We start from the raw sequence: 20,666 nt of genomic DNA on the forward strand, positions 1-20,666 counted from the left end.
TTGAACTACTTGAATTATGAATTAAGAGAACTGTCACATGAAGGATGTTGATTGAGTGCAGGTGATTTTGTGTCTACTCTAAGACCATCTTTTGAAATATTATTTATAAATCGATTTTGAAGTGATTCAAATTAAACTATGAAAAAACAAAAATAAGATACTAGCAGACAAGTGCAATATATTATTGTGTGATAACAACAACAACAAACAATCAAACATCCATTAAATATTATTATGATTTTATATTGGGGTTAATCTATGCATTGTATTCAATTTTAAGTTTACCTCCATAGTAGCCAAAACTGCCAAGCCAATGTGATATAGTTGTGAACGCTTACCTGCTTGTATTATGTGTATTAACCCCCTGAGCACTACCTGCCGATCTAACATTGCCTCAGATTGGTCAATTACATAATATCTTCATTTTAATCACCAATCAGAATGGAGCTTTGCAAATAAAATAAATTCACCCCAATTCTTTTGAGTGGTGTAATTATTCTAACAATGTTGCTGATTGGTCCAATTGATAATGAAAACTTCTTTTTGACCAATAGGCAGGTAGTTCTCATAGGGCTAATCTTCTGACTGTTATTTTTCTCAAAATAGTTATGGCTTTCAATGTGCATATTACATTGATAGTATTTTGGCAGCTGTACAGAGAGCTGTCATTTTCAATCATCAGCGTACCGAGGTCACTGATGAGGCAAGGGGTGGGGGCAACATTTTCAAATTGTCTAGCTAACCCGCTACTAAAATGACTTTACCGGGACAAATGCACCCAAAGTGCACAGAAACTTGCAATATGAATATGGGTCAACATAATCCGGACAATTCGTCGGCTGTATTCCATAGTGGCGTATGGTGATTTTTGGTCATTTTTTGAAAATTGGCACATATGTTTTTAATGATGTTCTCTTTCATTTTTTCTAAGTCTCATCAGTCATAATTAGCTAATTAATTAGTAATTAATTAATTAAATGTGGCGTATAGTTACAAAGTGACATTTTTTGTATTCCATAGTGGCGTATCGACCATACGCCACTTTTTATACACATTTTATAATTATGAAATATCGGCAAAATGAAAAACATCGTATGTCATAGTGGCGTATACGTATCGGACCTATACGCCACTATGGAATACGAACGACGAAAAGTAACGCCATAGGGATTACACGGTGACCGAGGTGGCGTAATATTAATGTTAGGTTAGGGTATTGCGTTTTGTTTGTTTTCCATAGTGACGTATAGTTTTATTTTCAGTTTGCCAGCAATAGTATGTATTTATTTCTTTTGAAAAATATATGTGACTCCTCGGCACAACTGAGCCCTGAAGTCGCCAATCATCATTTTTGAGATATTCAACCAAAATATTCTGCTTAAAATTAGCTTTAAAATGATGTATATCATGTCTATAGTACTTGACATTTAAGTAGTGAAAAATCAATAAAACAGTCAATAAATCCTTTGTTTCCTATTGTTTATTCTTTGGAGCATATCTCAATAGTGGCACTGGCGACATCCGGGCTCAGTTGTGCCGAGGGGTCACATATAACAATAAAATCTATTTAGTTTACTACAGAAATTTCACATCATTTACAAAATATAATGAATGTCTGATTTACACAACTCGATTTTAAATTGGCATTTCTTCAAACCCGATTTTCTCGAAAAGTTGTTTATTCACGGCGCCCACTATATGCCACTATGGAATACAGGCGATTTAATTGTGGCCTAAAACCAGGCCACAGGAAAATACACATTGCATCTTATGGTCAATTTATTCCTGATATTTCAAGCCAAGGGGGCTGGGGGGCTGGTCAGTACGCCTCTCTGTTTCAATGTTGTATTTATAGTGCATTCCGGTATTTTCGTAGAAACTTTTCAATACACATTATTATTTCAGGTGGGCCAGATGTGTGGCTAGAGATTTGTGAAGCCTACGCCCAGCAGCTAGAGAAACGGGAAGACTTTATCAAAGCTGCCAACTACTATGTGGCTTGTCATCAAATACAGAAAGCAATACAGGTGCTTATGAATAATAGATATCACAGGTTAGTACTACATATTTTGATTTGGCAAGATGGCTTTGACACCACCAGGAGTTAACAATGCCGAGCAGGGTCCACACCACAAAATACATTACCCTATATGTTGGTGTGTAAAATGACAGCCATTCAAATGCAATTTCTCAGCTATAAAGAGATCCTGGTTGCTTCAAATATACATTGCAAGACCAAGATTGAGGTTGTCATCAAAGATGAAAAAAAAGTATATGGTTATAAGGCTAAAAGTTTGAGGTACGTACAACCTGTTGAATGGATCAAATTTTGTAATTTTCTTTCAGAGAGGCTGCTGCCATGGCGACAGTGAGATTACCGTACAAGGATCCTTTGCTTATAGAAGTATATGATAGCTGGGCTGTTCAGCTGGAGAAGGAAGGGAGCTTTGAGCAGGCTGCTAAGTGGTAGGTGTCTTCAATCATGTGCTGACTTAATTAAATATTATACAAATAAGTTGAATCACTAGAAATTAATTATTTGATAAGGTGGACATTATTAATTTGATATTACTTTTTAAATGATTTGACCAAGATCAAGTGCAAATTGTATTTGATATTAACTTCTGACAGTTCCAAATTTCTTTAAAAATTCAAACATTTCAGAATTGTAAATTTCATGACCATATTTGGAATCATTATGAAAAATACATTAAAATGAGTACAAATAAGCCCTGTATTGGTTCAGTGGTTCTTGAGATAAATTGTGACATTTTGGGTAAATATCTCAAAGCTTGGGCATTTTATCATACAAATATTTCATTGGGTGGGTGATTTCAACAAATTGCATATTTATCAGTTATATTGAGGCAGAGTACTCCTACAAGGTGTCAAAAAAAAAAAGAGGCCTCTCATTGCGCCCTCTTTTTCTCCTATTTCAGAAAAGTTGATCAAGTATATGTTGGTGTGTAAAGAAGCTTTTACCCATTAGCTTTAATAAACCGAAACAATTATTTCAATCGGCTCATAACTTTTGAAAATATGCCCTTTTAAAGAAATGTACCTGTTTTTCACTCTGTCCACAGATGAGGTTTGGCTACATCAAAGATTAAATGAAAAAAAAAAAAAAGGTTAATGACATGGAAAGATAAGGCCTCGGAACACATTCACTGGTGTGATAAACATAATTTAATTGGTATATTTAACAGAATTAGATTTTCAAGGGTGGGTCGATCAGATTAATTGAAAATTTAAATTTAAAAATAGGAGATGTTGCAACGCAATTGATGCAATGAGGACTAGGGCTGAAACCTGTATTCGTCAAGTAGGCAACCAGGTAAAGGGCAGAGCAGCACAGTAAACTCACTTCAAAAGAACCAAAGACAAACTAAACAGCCCTTTTCAGGGCTACCTACTTCCAAAAAGACAAATGACTTATGTTGTCAATAAAAAGAAAGCAAGAAACTATAAAATAAGAAAGTAAGAAACATAATAAAACAAAAAGGCATAAAATAACCGAGAAAAACATAAGTAATTGCAAGTATAGAAGTCCCATCCCACATCAATTTCGCCCAAATTAATGACACTTAACAAAATCCATAACCCATAAGCCCATCGGTAAAGCCCATTCCCTAAAATAAAGTTGTTAATTTATAAAGTTATCATCGAGGAGGGTTTTATATTCATGCATGGTATATGCACTTTTCAATCTTTGAAATATAGCCAAACCCCCTCCGTGGACAGAGTGAAAAATCTTCAAAAGTTATGAGATGATTGAAATAATTGTTTCGGTTTATTAAAGTTAACGGGTAAAGGCTTCTTTACATACCATGCAACATATACTTGATCAACTTTTCTGAAATAGGAGAAAAAGAGGGCGCAATGAGGGGCCTCTTTTTTTTTGGGGGGGGGAGGGGGAGGACACCCTATATGACTTAGACACAACCAGTCCACTTCCTTACTGAAACAAAGTATTAACATTGAACATGGTATTGGTATTGGTATTGACGGCACTGAGATGGTAGTTCTAAAATAATATGAAAATTCAGTTTGAGGAAAAGATGTTATTTTATTTGTTTTGTTTTGTTAAATCAATTTGACAGTTTCCTAGCTATAGATCAACCAGCAGATGCAATACGACTTTTGTGCAAGAAAGGCGACCCCTCATCACTTAGAGCTGGTCTAGAGGTAGCCATCTTGTCTCAACAGGAAACCATGGCAACCAGACTTATGGCTAGATATGTTAATGAGTGTATGCTGGCATTTGATTGGTCACAGGTGCAGCAAGTGACATCCAGCCATGAGCTGCTGCAGGTAGGCATTTGCAATCAGTGATAAAAAGATAATGAAAATACACAGCTTTAGACAATTATTGTAGGTCATTTGTGCAATCTTGATGCTTCTCCAGATTGAAAATTCCTCAGATTTTAACTTGGGTAAGAGAATATCACAACTTCCAACTTGGCTTAGAAAATACCCAAGTTTTAACCTGGTTTAGGGAATAATAGAAGTATTTGTATTACCAATTAACCATTTCAATATTTCCTGAAAAAGACATCATCAAAACCAGTGCGCATTCTATGCATGCTCAAAGTCACCATGTGGAATAACTTCGTTGAATAGATTCATCAGGTTTGTTCAGTAAATAAACATTTTGGATTTTAGTTTGACAACACCAAGTGAATATTTGGTACTCACTACAATATTTTGTCAGGTATGACTGATATGGTCATCTGATCCACTTTCCCGGGAAACAAGTTTGAGAACGCAGAACATCAGAAATAGAACAGGCAAAATCAGCCATTTCGGATCATGTTGCAAGGGAAAACCATGTTATAGACTAGGAAGAATCTAAGATCCTTGGGCGAGAGCACGACAGACGATCTAGAGAAGTTCCGGAAGCAATGGAGATAAGGAGATGGGGCACCAACACCCTAAACAGAGAGGAGGGCACATACCTCTTAAGTCACGTCTACGATCCACTCCTGAAGTCTGCAAAAGAGACTAAGCAACTCCGGAAACCACTCAAACTAAAATCAAAAATGTTGATATGGAATAACATTGTGCCATTTTGAGTACTTCAGATTGGAAGATTATTACACATTGCCATGTAGCATATGTTGACAAAGTAGTTTGGGATTACTTTGCAAGGATTTGGTGAAATACCAAAATTGCCAAGGTTATAGCAAACTGCATGCGGAAAGTCTTTGGTAATATTGATGCCTTTTTTACCTGACATAATTTTGTTTCTTAGGCTGGGCAACTACTCCTTCAAGTCCATGAGACAATGGCAGCAAGCTGGGTAGCTGATGATGTCATATCTGCTGCTTGGTATGAAGAACCACAATGGTCACCATGGCAACAAGTGGTGAATAGTGCTGGCAAACAAGGTATATAGATCATGTTGTAAGCAGTACAATATCTGAAGGCTTTGTTTGAAGCACCAGTTATTGTATGTAGAATTTAGCAAGAAATATTCTGTAATACATAATGCAAGTATCAGGGCCGGATTTACCATAGGGCCAGATGGGCCTGGGCCCAGGGCCCCCAAATTGCCCTGTACAGTGTGTATCTTCCAAAATTTTGCGTGCACTGGCCTATTATAATAAAATTCAGCTTCAATTCGGACTAAAATAGTGTAAAATTGAGATATTTTCGCGCGCTTTGCGCTCAAATGTCATGGTAAAATCTAAAAACTTGGTCACTAAAGTACACATGCCTTCTCACAGTGCGTTTGGGGCCTCCAAATTTTGGCCTGGCCCAGGGCCCCCAAAAAGGTAAATCCGGCCCTGGCAAGTATGTTCAACAATATCCTCATGGTCCAATGGATCTCCTTGTTATAGGCTTTTGATCAGAGCTATACAGATCTGGTTGTATACTTGCTGATCTACAACTTGCTTAATCTTCCTTGCAGGGAATATGAATTTCAAATGGAGGTACCTTAATTGGTGACTGCATTTGAAATCTGCACCCTATGTGTAGGAGATTAAAGTAATATCTTCCTGAGAGAGTGTATGATTTCAACTTGAATTGCCCATAGTTGGTTTCACTGCATGTCTTTTTGTCTGCTCATAATCTAAACTTATAATAATTTCTTGATTGGACTTTGTTTCTCATTGTCCATGCAAAAACATTGTCTTGCGTTTATACAGTAGGTGTAGCACAAGGGAAATTAACTGGAAAGAATTGCTGTCCAGAGTCAGTAACTGCATTTCAGTTGAAATTTGGCAAATACTGGACATTTCCAAATTTAATGTCAGATTCTCTTGAAATTACGGCAATCAAGAACTTATGTTATATTGTTGATTGAAACAATAATTGTGCTGGTATAACAGTTTTTTTTCTGACAACAGAAGTCTTTACATATGTCACCATCCACCTCAAATGGGCTGTAATGTCAGCAGATAGAGCTTGTTTCGAGATATGATGGTCCATTAAACCTCTCAAAAAGCAATAGAAAAAACAAAGGATCTTTCAACTCTTTTACTGATTTTTACTACCTTGCAAGCGAGCAATAGGGACATGTAATATATCAATGTAAAGCTTATTTTGCTTGTCCAATATCTCAAAAGGTGAAAATTGCCAACATTACATTTGTGGTGGAAAGTCAAATATGGTACATTTTGATGTGGTCTTTATGTCTTTTCCCTCCCAGTATTAGACAGCATTTCATCATGGCCTACCAGGGTAGTCAATGACATCCCATTACTTGAAGCTGCTGTGTCCACTTGGGCTAAGGATCACCATGTAGACCTATCTAACAAAGACATGCTTGCAAGACTGTACCACTGGATTAACAAGACAAAACCACAAGGAACTAGTCATAGTATGGCTATGAAACAGGTGAGAAACCACAATGGACTAGTCATATAGTATGGCTATGAAACAGGTGAGAAACCACAAGGGACTAGTCATATAGTATGGCTATGAAACAGGTGAGAAACCACAAGGGACTCATGTGAGAATTCCAATACACTAAATGTGGCTCGACAACCCGGAAAATTTTTCCGGTCATGTGACTTGCAGAACTGTCATCACTGTCACCATATTTCACCACCAGAATTCCCCAGTTGATTACAATCATCATGGTTACAAGCATAGGTTAATAAATTTGAACTCAAGAATCTACCCTTGGCATTGCACCAGCCTTTACTAACTACCCCATACATATGTGCAGGTCAATCCTGGTTCAAGTTTAAATTTAAAACCACATGTCAGTGTCCTGTGAGTTGTTCACTTGTTTAAATGTTTTCAAGTTGAATACACGTACATTGTATATACCAACTGGAATTTAATAAAACCCTGGAATAAAACAACATGGAATCACAGACATTTGCTATAGGAGATGCTTGTGAAGCAGTAGATTCTGAAAAGAGATGGACAAGAGCTATGGTTAAGGAAGTATTAGATGCGGACACAGTTCCGTGTGAAATATAGTATTTCTAATAGGCCCTACTACAAATTTAAAATGTTTGCAATTTTGAAGAAAAAAAAAATGTACTGTAAGGATAATTTTTTTCTTACCGTATCTGTACAAGTCTCAGAGATATTGATAATTAGTTAACACACAAATAAAGTATGTTTCTGTTGCTATTATTTTTCTTTACACTGTTCAAATGGTCCCAAATCTGGAGATTGAAGTACAAGTATTGATATTATTTTACACTTCCCACAAGGCCTTGTTTCCATTTTAGTTTTCTGTACTTGTTCAGAAGATCAAGATGATGCGCCGATGCATAGGTCACTATTCAAAATTGGGTACCATGATACAAAGGATGGTGGGAAGTGTAGAAACTGTAATGACCCACCTAGGAATAAAGGGGTCATATGTTAATAACCATAGCAACTGAACAGGTGGAAGTGCAGTTCAGCTCTGGCAGCTGACCTCAGAATATTTGTCTTGTATTGGGTATACACTATGGACCACAATGGCCTCATTCCAATTGCATAGTTCAATAACCTCAGTTAAATAATCAGAGTGCAAATTTTGGCCACGAGTTGCAGGGTATGAGTTTTTGTACCCAAATTTTCAGAGGTCATTTAATGAATGTACAGATGTATTGAGGTTAAAGAACCATGCCCTGATAGATGAGCATGTTCTGGATCCTAGTGATACATGTAGGCTGATGAGTATATTTATTTGTAAACATGGTTATTTTCGATCTACACATACTGGGAAATTTTCCCCATGACATTTATGCCTGTAAAACAAAAATGAATTCATTCATTCGTGTATTAAATATGAGTGTAGCTAGTGTAGTTGCTATTCTGAGCTCTTTTACATGATTAGGCCCTTCATAATTGATTTTGAGTTTACTGTTTCGCTCCGCCTCCAAAATTGAGAATTGAAAATTGAAAATATGTAATTATTTGATTTTTATTTGACATTTTCTCAGTTAAATGACATTTAATTACATTAATTTGATACTCTCTTACTTTGATCATCTTGAACAAACAAATATCACCCCGCAAGATTTATCAATGTATAGAATCAACCAGGCCTGCAGGGGGGGCGACTGCACCCCAAATCTAAAAAGTATACAAAAAGTCCCAAAATATCACAATTTCCGAGCGTAGCTAGCAAAAAAATTAGATTTTTTACGCCTTTTTATTCCAAAAAGGTCCAAAAAATTAATAATTAAAAGTTACTTCATGCCTTTTTAAAAATCTTAAACAGTAAACTAACGATTAATTGGGAAGGGCCTTATGATTGATATACACACAATTTGGTAGGCAAAAATGTCATTAAAACTGCCTAGCTCTTAGCCTGTAAACAAAAAAATGAAAGTTTATCCCTTGAACCTAATGTTTTGCTAACAAACAAGGACATATTTGTTGCAGGTCAGTTCAGGACAACTTGCTTGAAGGTTTCATATTTCTGTGGCATACTTATAGCTTCTGTATAGAGGAATATTTTATTGGGTTAAATTTTCACAGTTTGGACTGAGCAGTATAAATTGATTATAAAATTCTCACTGTTTTCAAATTCCAGCATCTTTCCATTGTCTATCTGCCTATTAAAAAACTATTTTATCTATTTTATTTGGATTTTAATTTTATGTTTACAAAGTTAAAAGCAAAAGGAGCAAAAATAAAACCCAAGTGAAACTTCTCTCTTGCCACTCATGCTAATACTATACTTTGCTATGGTAGTGGTGGGTTTTATTGACTAAAAGTGATGGTGACAAGCTATGACAGATAGTGCTGACCCTTGCCCCATGGTTCAGGTATAATTGTCAACTCATGCTAGCTGCTCTACTTGATTTGTCATTATGACAATTAATACAATAAATCATTGGCAAAATCTTTGAGCCACTTTTAGTGTATGGATATTTTGGCATGCTAGTCATATATACTGTGCCAATAAAGTATCCTTACAGTTGGAAAAATAATCACAATTTCAAAACTGAACAATATTTGGGTACATTTGTTTTTTAATAGATGCACTAGCTAATCCTGCACATTATGACACCACATTGAATCCAATGTGACCTCTAGAAGTACAGTTACAAGCAATTGAATAGACGAGGGTCCAATTTTAAAAGTGACAAACTGGCCTATACAAGGCGTAAAAAGATTCCAACAAGCGAAACAAAGAGACAACACAGTTTCTTCAATGAAGCGTTATTTAAAACAGTTTTTATTTCAGTTTTACTTTCTATATTTTTCATAACTTTCATTTTATTTGTCAGTTCTTTTGTTTCAGTTTTCTTTTATTCCATTTGTTTTTAAATTAAAGCCAAACGCATAAATTAGCCATTCACCACTCTCAAACCAGATGTCTAGTCTATGGAGTTTTGAATAGGCGGTTTGTCACTTTTAAAACTGGACCTTCGTCTAATCAAATGCTTGTAACTTTGCTTCTTGAAGTCACATTGGATTCAATGTGGTGTCATAATGTGCAGGATTAAATAGTGCATCTATTAAAAAAACAAATTTACCCAAATATTGTTCAGTTTTGAAATTGTGATTATTTTTCCAACTGTAAGGATACTTTATTGGCGCAGTATAGTATGGCTATGAAACAGGTGAGAAACCACAAGGGACTAGTCATATAGTATGGCTATGAAACAGGTGAGAAACTACAAGGGACTAGTCATATAGTATGGCTATGAAACTAGTGTGAAACCACAAGGGACTAGTCATATAGTATGGCTATATGAAACTGGTGTGAAACCACAAGGGACTAGTCATATAGTATGTAGACCTATCTAACAAAGACATCCTTACAAGACTCTACCACTGGATTGACAAAATATCGGGGTAGACATCGGCATAGTCATAGTGTAGCTATGAAACAGGTTAGAAACCTTGAGGGAATGAGGTGTGAAACCACAAGGGACTAGTCATATAGTATGGCTATGAAACAGGTGCAAAACCACACAAGGGACTAGTCATGTAACATGTAGACCTATCTAACAAAGACATGCTTACCACACTGTATCACTGGATTGACAAGACAAAACCACAAGGGTCTAGTCATAGTATGGCTATGAAACAGGTGAGGAAGGCATTTGGACATACCCAGGTAGGCTTGTGATTTTGATTGGGGCGAAGAAGCGGGGATGTGTGGCTCTCATTCTGAAAAACAGACCTCAAAATAGATCCAAAATAATAAACTACTGATCTAGATTTTGAAATGATTTTTGTCTAATATTTTCTATGAAAATTGGAAAAAGTACCCATATATGTAAACTTGTTTTCTGCAATATTGCAACCTTTTGCTTTACATATAGAGCCTGAAAATGGGATATTCTGTATGAAATCCACTCCCACTATGGAAGATGCTGAAAAAGTATGTCAGCAAAAGAAATCATAATAATGTAACATTTATATCATTTTGCACTCTGGGATCATTATACAGATTTTGAAAGCCCTGTTTGAGTGAGCTTTACACACACAAAAATCCCTCCTACCTACCCTATTTCAGCTTGTTAAACCAATTGTTTTAGGATCTTTGACACAATCATACTTTATCAATTTATGCATTTTGTTCATTTTTATACATGTAGCTGCTGATCTACTTGTCAAGTGAAGTGATTCTAGGTCACTTATCTGTGCACATGAATGACGTACATCAAGCTGCATTACATTGGCTACAAGCTATGGTCACATGCCACAACATGGGGGAGTATGATATCGCCAAGGCGCTGATCATACTCATACTTCCAAAAGGTAGGCATTGTTAAGTGAAGTGGAAGTAGAATCTTGATTTCAATTCAGGGTGTTTGGAAGCCCTTCATTAATACAAATGATATTAGGCGAAGCTGAGATTTACTCACATATAATACCCTTACTGACTCTGACTCAAACTTGCACCATACTAGTACAGTAACACTATGGCAAAGCCGCTATGTTGGTTGTCGCTCATGGAGGGCAGATAATGTACCTCTGGTATTCATCGGCAAGAGCCTGAAATGAAATGGTAATCTATGTGATTCATTCTTAAACATAGCGTGCATGCATTCATTTGTACATTTTGGGCAATGCCCGGCATGAAATTTTCCTGACGTTTTTACTCAAATTTTGACCTCCAAGTTGTAATAGTCGCCCGTTTTCATGACTAATTAGGAGCCGACCAGGCAGATACTAAAAAGCTGACAATGTGAAACCCTATTAAGCTCCAATGATATTATTATTAACCTTTGATAATGTAAAATAATTAATAAATATGTTGAATTAAAATGGTGTGTTTTTAATGATTGATATTGTAAAATGTTCCATTATAAAACCAATTTATAATGCCTGTTAAATGAAATTATGAATTGATTTCAGGTAAAACATCCATAGAAGACTTACGACAAAAGGCATTATTCGACCAAACGTCTGAGGATGTGACAGAAATCCACAAGAAAACAGGTGCTGTTTTGTCTTGCCTGGAAGCCTACTACTCCCTCATTGTTTTATATTACTTATGGTGGGATTTTGGATCAAGAAGTATGAACCCTGACAAGAAGTATTCAAACACTGACATTAGCCAAGAAGATGGAACCAATTCTATTCCGAGAATCACTGTATCTTTGCCAGACACTGTTATATCATCACATGAACATATGTGTGATGATATCACAGAACCTAGTGTAGCCCTTGAAAGCAACTCTGTAAATGGCAGTACTAATGCCACTCAAGTAGATCAACCTGACAATGATCAACCCACAGGATTGTCAAGGACGGATGGCATTGCAGAGACGGTTGAAAAGGAACACTTGACATCATGTGTGAACAGGACTAACAGTGCATCACTGTTTGCTAAACTAGAGTATATGTCCCAAGTACTGTTATCAGACTCACATGCAAAGTTTGCCCAACTCAAACACAAACTCTCTACTATCCAACAGGCTGTTGCTAGGTTAGTTTCTAGGCATAAGGAGCATGAGAGCACACAAAGGTTAGATACAGTTTCTAACCAAAGTAGTGCAGTGGGTGAAGGAGATGCAGAGGGTGAAGCAATGAGGACCAATGAAGAAGATGCAGATGCTAGTGAAAATGTTGATAAGAGCACTGATATATCATGCCCCAAGGAGCAGTCAAACACTGTATCAAACATAGATGAGACTACACTTATATCATCTGATGATAAGCCTTTCTCATCAGGTGATACCAGTAAAGATAGTACAGAGTCGTATAAGCTCCATCCACTAACTGATGAAGGTCAGTCAAGTGACAATCTGCTGGAGCTCACAGCAACCTTAAATGGCATTCTAAAGGATATTGCCCATATTCCTGTTGAAATAAAGGTATGTTGAATCAAGAATATATGATTTCATCCATATCAAAATAATGCACTTGTCGCTTGCTACATGTGTTTCTTTCCACATAAAGTTAGGAATAAATACCAAGTTCATTACAAGTGGAGGTCACTTTAAATCATCCCCAATCCACATGGTTTAGGAATGTTCTCTGTATACCTAATCCATGTGACTTAATTTGGAATGATTTGAAGTGACCTCCACTTGAGATGAGTCTGTGGCATAAAAGAGACACATGTAGCAGCCGACAAGTGCATCGCTTTTGATATGGATGTATACATATGATTTCTGTTATCACTTCAGGACCTGGTGTAATAGTAGATAGCTTAGCGATTTCCAAACGTACATATCATACACCTGTGCATCTATTCAAAGTCACTCTCATGTGACGGAATTTTGAATAGATGTACGGGCGTTTGATACATACGTTTGGAAATCGCAAGCTCTATAATAATTTGATTTTGCAAACTCACAAGTTTTATTCAAACCTTTCATAATATAAATTACCAATGACAATTTCAGAAACTAATTCAATTTAGTTACATTCTTTATACTTTGTCACACCTCAGTGAAGCATATTTTGCTGGTTGCAGTATCAAATCACTCATGCTAACATTGGGTATATTTCACTAAACTTTTAACCCTTCATAGCTCAAGTAAATGTTCACAAGTTACAAATACCCTTTACTACCTGTAACTTTATGAAGGGTTCCAGCAGTAAATTCTTATTACTTACAAAGTACAGATCGTAAATCATTTAAAGTGAAATGTAGTTTACGATGTGGCATAAGTTACAATTGATTTTGAGACTTACGAAGCTTTGTAAAGTTTAGTGAAATGGACCCAGTATCTCATGTTCAAGAGCAATTTGGCTGCACTCTTGCAGTGGAATCGTTTAAAGCATTGACCTCACTACACGTACCAGACTTAGGTGAAACAAATTATAAATGCAGCTTTAATTGTGGTTACACTCAGAAATAGCCTTTCCTAAATAGCTTTTCCTAAATTACCGTATTCGTCCGAGTATAGTCCCACGTTCGAGTATAATCCCACCCCCATTTTTGAAAAATTTCAGAAATTGTAAAAAAAAAAAAAAAAAAAATTTCAAGATATTTTGTATTTTTAATATGAAAATTGATAATTTGTATTCATGTCATACTCTATTAATGATTTCAAAATGCATTGAATTTGAATGCTTTTTTTTTGAAATTGAGTATAATCCCACCCCCAATTGTGAAAAATGTTCACATAAAAAGCGGGTGGGACTATACTCGGACCAATACGGTAAGTTAGTGAAAATATTTTATAAGTATCGACATGAAGTTGCCACTAAGGTGTGTACCAATCATATAATCAATAACATCAATAGTAGAATTTGTTTCCAATATTGTTTTAACAGTCATTGTCAGTAAGACTCATCCATTTTATGATTGTATGATTCAAGTGCCCTTGTTTCTCAAAAATAATATGAAATAATGGTACCCCAAAATTAATGTACCACATCCTAATAAGGTATATGTAACATCAGTAATAGCATTTGATTTCAAGTGTTGTTTTGACATTCATTGTCAGTATAATACTGATCCACTTTCTGAGTGAATAATTTTTAAAAGTGCCTTTGTTTTTCAAAAAATATGAAATAATGGCACCCCAACATGTTTACTGTTTTTCTTATGGGTCATGATATTCATGGAAAATTTTGCCCCCAAATCCATCAATGAAGACCAACACTGTTTCTCAATCCACTTGGAGTGATACAGTATATCTGTACTCATTGCATGTATGTATGTATGATCTCTCTCCTAGGAGCACCCATTTCCAGAGCCCGTATCCAGCGCAATGACGTTGGTATACTTTACCAAGCAAGCAGCTAGAGTAAGCAAAGGGGAATCACATGGACAACTATCAGATTTACGCAGTAAGATAGCCACATGGGGACACCAGCACAGCCTGACTGAACAGATGAAGCGCAAGTTTGCAAAGTACCTTGTAAAATAGGTCTGTGATGATGAGAACTGGACATGCAGCTGAACAAACATCAAATTGCATCCAGTGATGCCAACGCCGTGCCTTAGGCGCACAATTGGGCTACTTGGCGATCACTTGCCGCTACTGCAAAAAGCATGCCGCTACTTGCCTAAAATTGGGCTAGTTTTGCCAGTCTCAGGCCGCGGCAGTAATTTGATGTATTTTCCTTTCAATTTAGCTGATTTATAAAAGTTTTGAGTCTCTGAAGCTCCAAATTGCAATTACAATGGGTTTTGTGAGCATTTATTGATCGGTCAGTAACTTCCCAGTAAGTACCGGAAGTTTTAAAGTGAAGTGCTTTTCCGCCCAATTGGGTGTTTTGCGTTCTAAATTTGGGAAAATCCGCCCAAATATCCGGTATTGGACGCTTTTTTGGAAGCTTAAAAAATTGGGCTACTTGAGAATCCTTTACCGTAGCCTGGCGAGTCAATGCGCCGCGCCTTGACACTGAAAAGTTTTGGCAACACTGATTGCATCATACAGAGTGACATGGCCTAGTAAGTTGAAATACATACACCCCCTATGGAAAACCTGACCTTAATCTCCCACACAGGGGGTGTTATATTTCAAACGGAGTCACCCATTCCGGTAACTCCATTTGAAATTCACACTCCCTGTGTGGGAGATTAAGGTCATGACTTCCACAGGGGGTGTATGGATTTTAACTGGAATCGCCCAATGTACTAAACCCTGCCTCATATTGACTATATTCAAATTTTTTTTATTTGGTAAAAAGTAAACAAGTCTGTGTCCAGTGGCAGGTGTTGAATTTGTCCTTTTTTCCTCAACACCTGTCAGCAAGAAAAGTGTTTTAACCTTTGTTATTCTTTTAACATTTGATTTGAAGAAAGCAAGCTGTTTGAAGCGTTTAATATTATGTATCCCTTTTTTAAACATGTTAAATAAGGTTTGTTTTCATTGGCTCATAATCTTGGATAACACACAGGCCAGTATTTGATTTTTTTAATGGGAAAAAAGATTATAATGCAGAAAAAAACCAGCCAACAGTAAGGATGCATGCTCCTCTTGAAACAGACTTGTTTATTGAGATCTTTGCCTTGATTTACACAATCTAAAAACTGCAATTTGATGAAAACTATTGATGTTGAATACCAAAATATGAGCAGGTGAGGAATAACAAAAATAAAGTCCATAAGCTTACTTTGGTCGTATCGCAAATGAAATATTTATGCCATTTTGACTCATTTTGCATGATTACATTTCATATGGATCAGTGGCAGATTTATAATGGCAAGGAGATGGTGGCAGCTTGCAGGCATCAGCACAAGTCTGCATAAAGGGCAAGGTTTGCTAACTACTTTGTTAATATGATCAAACAAATTTGATAACGATCAAAATGTAAAACAAAAAAGAATCATTTGACAAATTCAGATCTATGTAACAGATAAAAAAGTTTGTTTCATTTAGGTGGCGGGAAAACCAAAATATGAAATGTGATTTTACAATATTTTTTATTGTCAGAATTTACAGTAATATAACATGTGCCTCAAATCACAAATATTTATTGATAAATCAGTGCAGAATAGGTTAGATATGAAAATTACAAGTTTATAAAAATTATAAACTGATGTTCTGATGTACACTCCCAAAGAGGGTTATTTACATATTTTGTGCAATAGACATGACATTTGATCAAATCGACCTATAATTGATTATTGATCCTTTGGTAATGCATTGGGCTATTCTATTTAAAATCCACACTCCCCCTGTGGAAGATTTTGGAAATAGCTTCAGCAGAGGGAATATGAATTACATATGGATTGAACACTTTAGGCAGTTCCATTTGAAACTCACCCTGCCTCTGTGGAAGATTCATGTTGAATCTTTCTCTGAGGGCGTATGAAATTCAAATAGAGCTGCCTAATGTGTTAATTCCATTTGATATTCATACTCTCCCTGTGGAAGATATTTCCAAAATCTTCTACACAGGAAATGTGGATTTTCAATGGAATAGCCCATTATATCTTCGTAGCTACTGTTCCAGCTGTATCAAAATGATTGATACACATCAGTTTTCATTGATAATGGATGAGTCTGGTGCATCAAAATGCAACATAAGATCCAAATGATTTGTAGATTAATTGTATAACAAATCATAAACAATATATTCTGGAAATTCAAGAGTATGTCACAATTATTGCATTTGGAAGTGGCTTTTCAATAAACATCAAAATTGATGGGTTCCAATCATTTTTATATAGCCTGTACTATCTGCCTGAAACTGATTTTATTTAAATCTAAAAAAAAAATGAATTTTTGTACTTACCTAACTTTTAAGAAGTGCCAAATCAATTCCAAAATGTTACTCAATCTGATATCCAAATGAGGAATGCAATTTTGAACTTTGAGATATTATCATCAATTTGGCTTGTATCCAGGTTATCTATTGCTGAAATCCTGCAACTTACAAATTTTTTTTCAAAGATTTGAATGGCGTTATTGGCAATGGTCCCCCATCTACCCCTGTACGTTGTTGGCATGCACAATGTGCTCATCTTCACCATAATTATCTCCTAACATTGTTGGTGAGGAAAGAAGAGGGGGCATATAAAAGATGAACACAGAGGTAACACTATTATAATTCTTGGTTGCCAGTGACTCTCATATAATGCAGAGTACAGAAGGAAAAACATGGGAATTGGATTAAGTTTTCAAACACATTTATTTCGGAGATTGAACTTTTAGATTTTTACAAATAGAGTACTGTATAAGTTGAAATTTTCACCCTACAATCATTTTCGCATTCCAAGCTGTTACCGTGAAAATAACAATGCTCAAATATATTCTTTTGTGAAAAGTTCAATGTAAGGAAACTAAAAACTAAATTTAAAAACAAAGGAACCTGTATAAAACTGTCAAAGTGTGAAAACTTCATTGCACACACATAAGCATGGCATTAGCTAAGTCACTTGTCAATTGTCACTGATTAATTTGATAACCAAGCAGGTTTGGTTCACCCCAGAAGAACTGCTCTGGCAGGCTTTTTTCTTTAAGCGTGACTGTCACTTCTGAGGAGTGATGTATTTTATTTGCTCCCTAATTATGTGTTTATCTCAATTTCACAACTACAATGTTTAGCCAGATTGGTTCAGTTTGGGGCACATTATAGATCTGGTTTGTTTAAAGTTAAAAGGGCATTTCGTGATCCACAGCATCATCCTCCCACTTTTCTCCAAAAAAGTTGAGATTTTTATGCCACTTGATACCTCTGGCTATGTAATGTTTATAATTCAAAAATTTCTTGCAGATTAATTTGTTTAGCAAAAATATTGTGAAATTTGAATTACGTTCTGGTACACCAGAACAAAATCACAACACATTGTTTATGGAGCAGTGTGATGCACAAGCTTGCAAACACAAAATAGTAATCAACTGAAATTTTGGGAATAAGCTTTTTATGTGGATATCAACTGAAAAATGTCATAAAAATAGGATGCTAGGATCACGAAATACTCCTTTAAAATGATTAAACTAGCCAGCAACTTAACTTGTTTTGGGGATTTTTTTTTTTTTTGAGCAAAAAAAGATTGAACTCTCTAGCAGCTAAGAATCAGTTGCATTTTTGCTGAGTTTAAATGAAACTGTTGAATGACTAGACATGTGAATTGGGCTATACCAGTTGAAATCCATACACCCTATAAGAAAGACCTAACCATAATCTCACACACAGGGGGTATAGATTTCAAATGGAGTCACTTTTTCAGGTAACTCCATTTAAACGCCCCACTCCCTGTTTGAGATAAAGGTCATGTCTTCCATACAGGGTGTATGTTTTTCAACTGGAACAGCCTATTTCATTGACCAACTACACTGGATGTCATTTAAATATACAATACACAATTCATAAGATGTAGCAAGTTAAATTGCCCAGAGCTGTCACCTGTTGCGTCAGGAATTACAATGATCTCAAATTGGATTGCTTGTGACAAGTATGAGTTAACTCTCCCAACAGGTGTCGGCTGCAGATGACAAGTTTCACATTTTGTTCAAAAATTCGAAAATTTCAGAATTGTACATTTTTATGACCATATTTGGAATCAGCATGAAAAATGCATTAAAATGAGTACAAACAAGCCTAGTATTGGTTCAGTGGTTCTTAAGATAACTTGATAATTTGAGAAAATATCTCAAAAACTTATACTTTTTATGTTGAAGCCTATGGCTAGCACGCAGAGTATTAAGAAATATCCACTGACTAGTCGCTTGAGGCAATTATTGGTTGCAATTGCGTGAAATAGTCAATTCTTATTTTGCAGCAGCATTGTTAGTGTAAATTCAGCTGTATGTAAAGTGTAAGTTTCTGAAGTACCCTTGTGATATAGATGCTCATTAGCTCAGTCAATAAAATAGAAGCTTGACCAAGCTAGTAAAAATGAGTCCATCTGTTATCAGCTTGTCGCCTTGAGGCAAGTGATGGCAACTGTCTGAAATAAGAGGGAAGTTTTGTTGCAAGGGCAATATTAGTGTAAATTCATCTTTAAAGAAGATATGAACAATAAGTTTCTGAAGTATTATGAAATAGATGTTCATCAGCTCTGAATAAAATACAAGCTTAGCCAAACCAAGAAAATGAGTCCATCTGGATCTCTTGTGAATTTTTTCTTCAAAAAGGGCTGATGGCTGATTTCATTTTTTTTTTTGTGGAAAAAGTGGACTTTTTGAATTTTTCCTTCAAAAAAGGGCTGATTTTCAATGTTTTACAGAAAAAAGTGGACCCTTTTATTTGTATTGGTAGTTTTTCTTCTCCCCCTCCTCCAGCTACTACTTTGGTTGTATTATATAATTACCAATATGCCCGGTACCCAACCATTAAATTTCAGAAATCTGTGCATCCCTCGTTTATATATAATATTTACTTATGTATTTGGTTTTTCGCTCCCTAATTTGGTCTTATGCTGCTGCCATCTTTCGCCTGACCAATTTAAATATACAATATACAATTCATAAGATGAGTTTAAAAGATAGAGTGACTTAGACATGCAAATTTCAATTGACCAACTTCACTGCATGTCTTATGTTTACAGTGGACAATTTATACGCTGAATAAAAGATAATGACCTATTTAGCGACTGTAGGTGTGAATTTCTTTGAACAACTTCACTGAATGTCATTTAAATGTATACATAGTATAAAATCAAATAATTAGCTTTTGAGTGCAAAGCCAGGGACGGGGTTGCGATGAACCCCTCATGCCAATCCGAATACAAAGGTCACTTTATTCTGTAAAAATGTTTAAAATCAGCCCTTTTTTGAAGGAACACAATTCCCAAAAGGTCCAATCACCCCCTCACAAATGAATACTGGTTATGTACATTAAAGGCCTGCTTGAGTTACTAGAGATGTGAATTTCATTGACCAACTACACAGAATGTAATTTAGATATACAGTGTACAATTCATAAGATGTGTCTACAGTCCAAAGCTGTCAACCTATTAAGTAAGTTATCGCAATAACCTCGAATTACATTGCTTCAGTGTGACAAGTATGAATGAAGAAGCAAGGGGAAGTCACTTGAGGCAATTCATTGCAATTCAGTATCGAAGTTACGTAATGTTACTATGTCAACGGGATCACGCGCTAGAGTAATGAACCAAGATCGAAATGATCACCACATAAAGTATATGGCACTCGAAGGCATACCAAAGTAGCGTGATCCGGTAACCAAGAGAATTACGTAACCACTTCGATGCTGAATTGGCCAGAGATGTGGTTACATAACTCCCTGATAACTGGATGACATAACTGGCTCACACACTGCCAGCAATGTGGGTATTTAGCTCCATGTAATGGCTCTCAATGATTGTACATGCGGTAGACTGGTAATTATTTTGATCATGGTTCAGAATTCAAAATCATGATCCAATTGGCATA

General features: G+C 35.9%; 1 protein-coding gene across 1 annotated transcript in view; it reads left to right on the forward strand.

Annotated features, from left to right (window-relative positions):
• LOC140161017 (gem-associated protein 5-like) overlaps positions 1-20,130 on the forward strand; it is a 52,472-nt gene extending 32,342 nt beyond the window's left edge. The window contains exons 18-25 of the mRNA XM_072184399.1: positions 1,906-2,053; positions 2,347-2,466; positions 4,101-4,311; positions 5,252-5,387; positions 6,653-6,840; positions 11,010-11,172; positions 11,773-12,734; positions 14,553-20,130. Of these exons, the coding sequence (XP_072040500.1) occupies positions 1,906-2,053; positions 2,347-2,466; positions 4,101-4,311; positions 5,252-5,387; positions 6,653-6,840; positions 11,010-11,172; positions 11,773-12,734; positions 14,553-14,744 (2,120 nt within the window). The 3' untranslated portion in view covers positions 14,745-20,130. The remainder of the gene's footprint in view (positions 1-1,905; positions 2,054-2,346; positions 2,467-4,100; positions 4,312-5,251; positions 5,388-6,652; positions 6,841-11,009; positions 11,173-11,772; positions 12,735-14,552) is intronic.
• The last annotated feature ends 536 nt before the right edge of the window (positions 20,131-20,666 follow it).

The sequence above is a fragment of the Amphiura filiformis genome, chromosome 9, assembly GCF_039555335.1.
Source record: "Amphiura filiformis chromosome 9, Afil_fr2py, whole genome shotgun sequence".
Lineage (NCBI taxonomy): Eukaryota > Metazoa > Echinodermata > Ophiuroidea > Amphilepidida > Amphiuridae > Amphiura > Amphiura filiformis.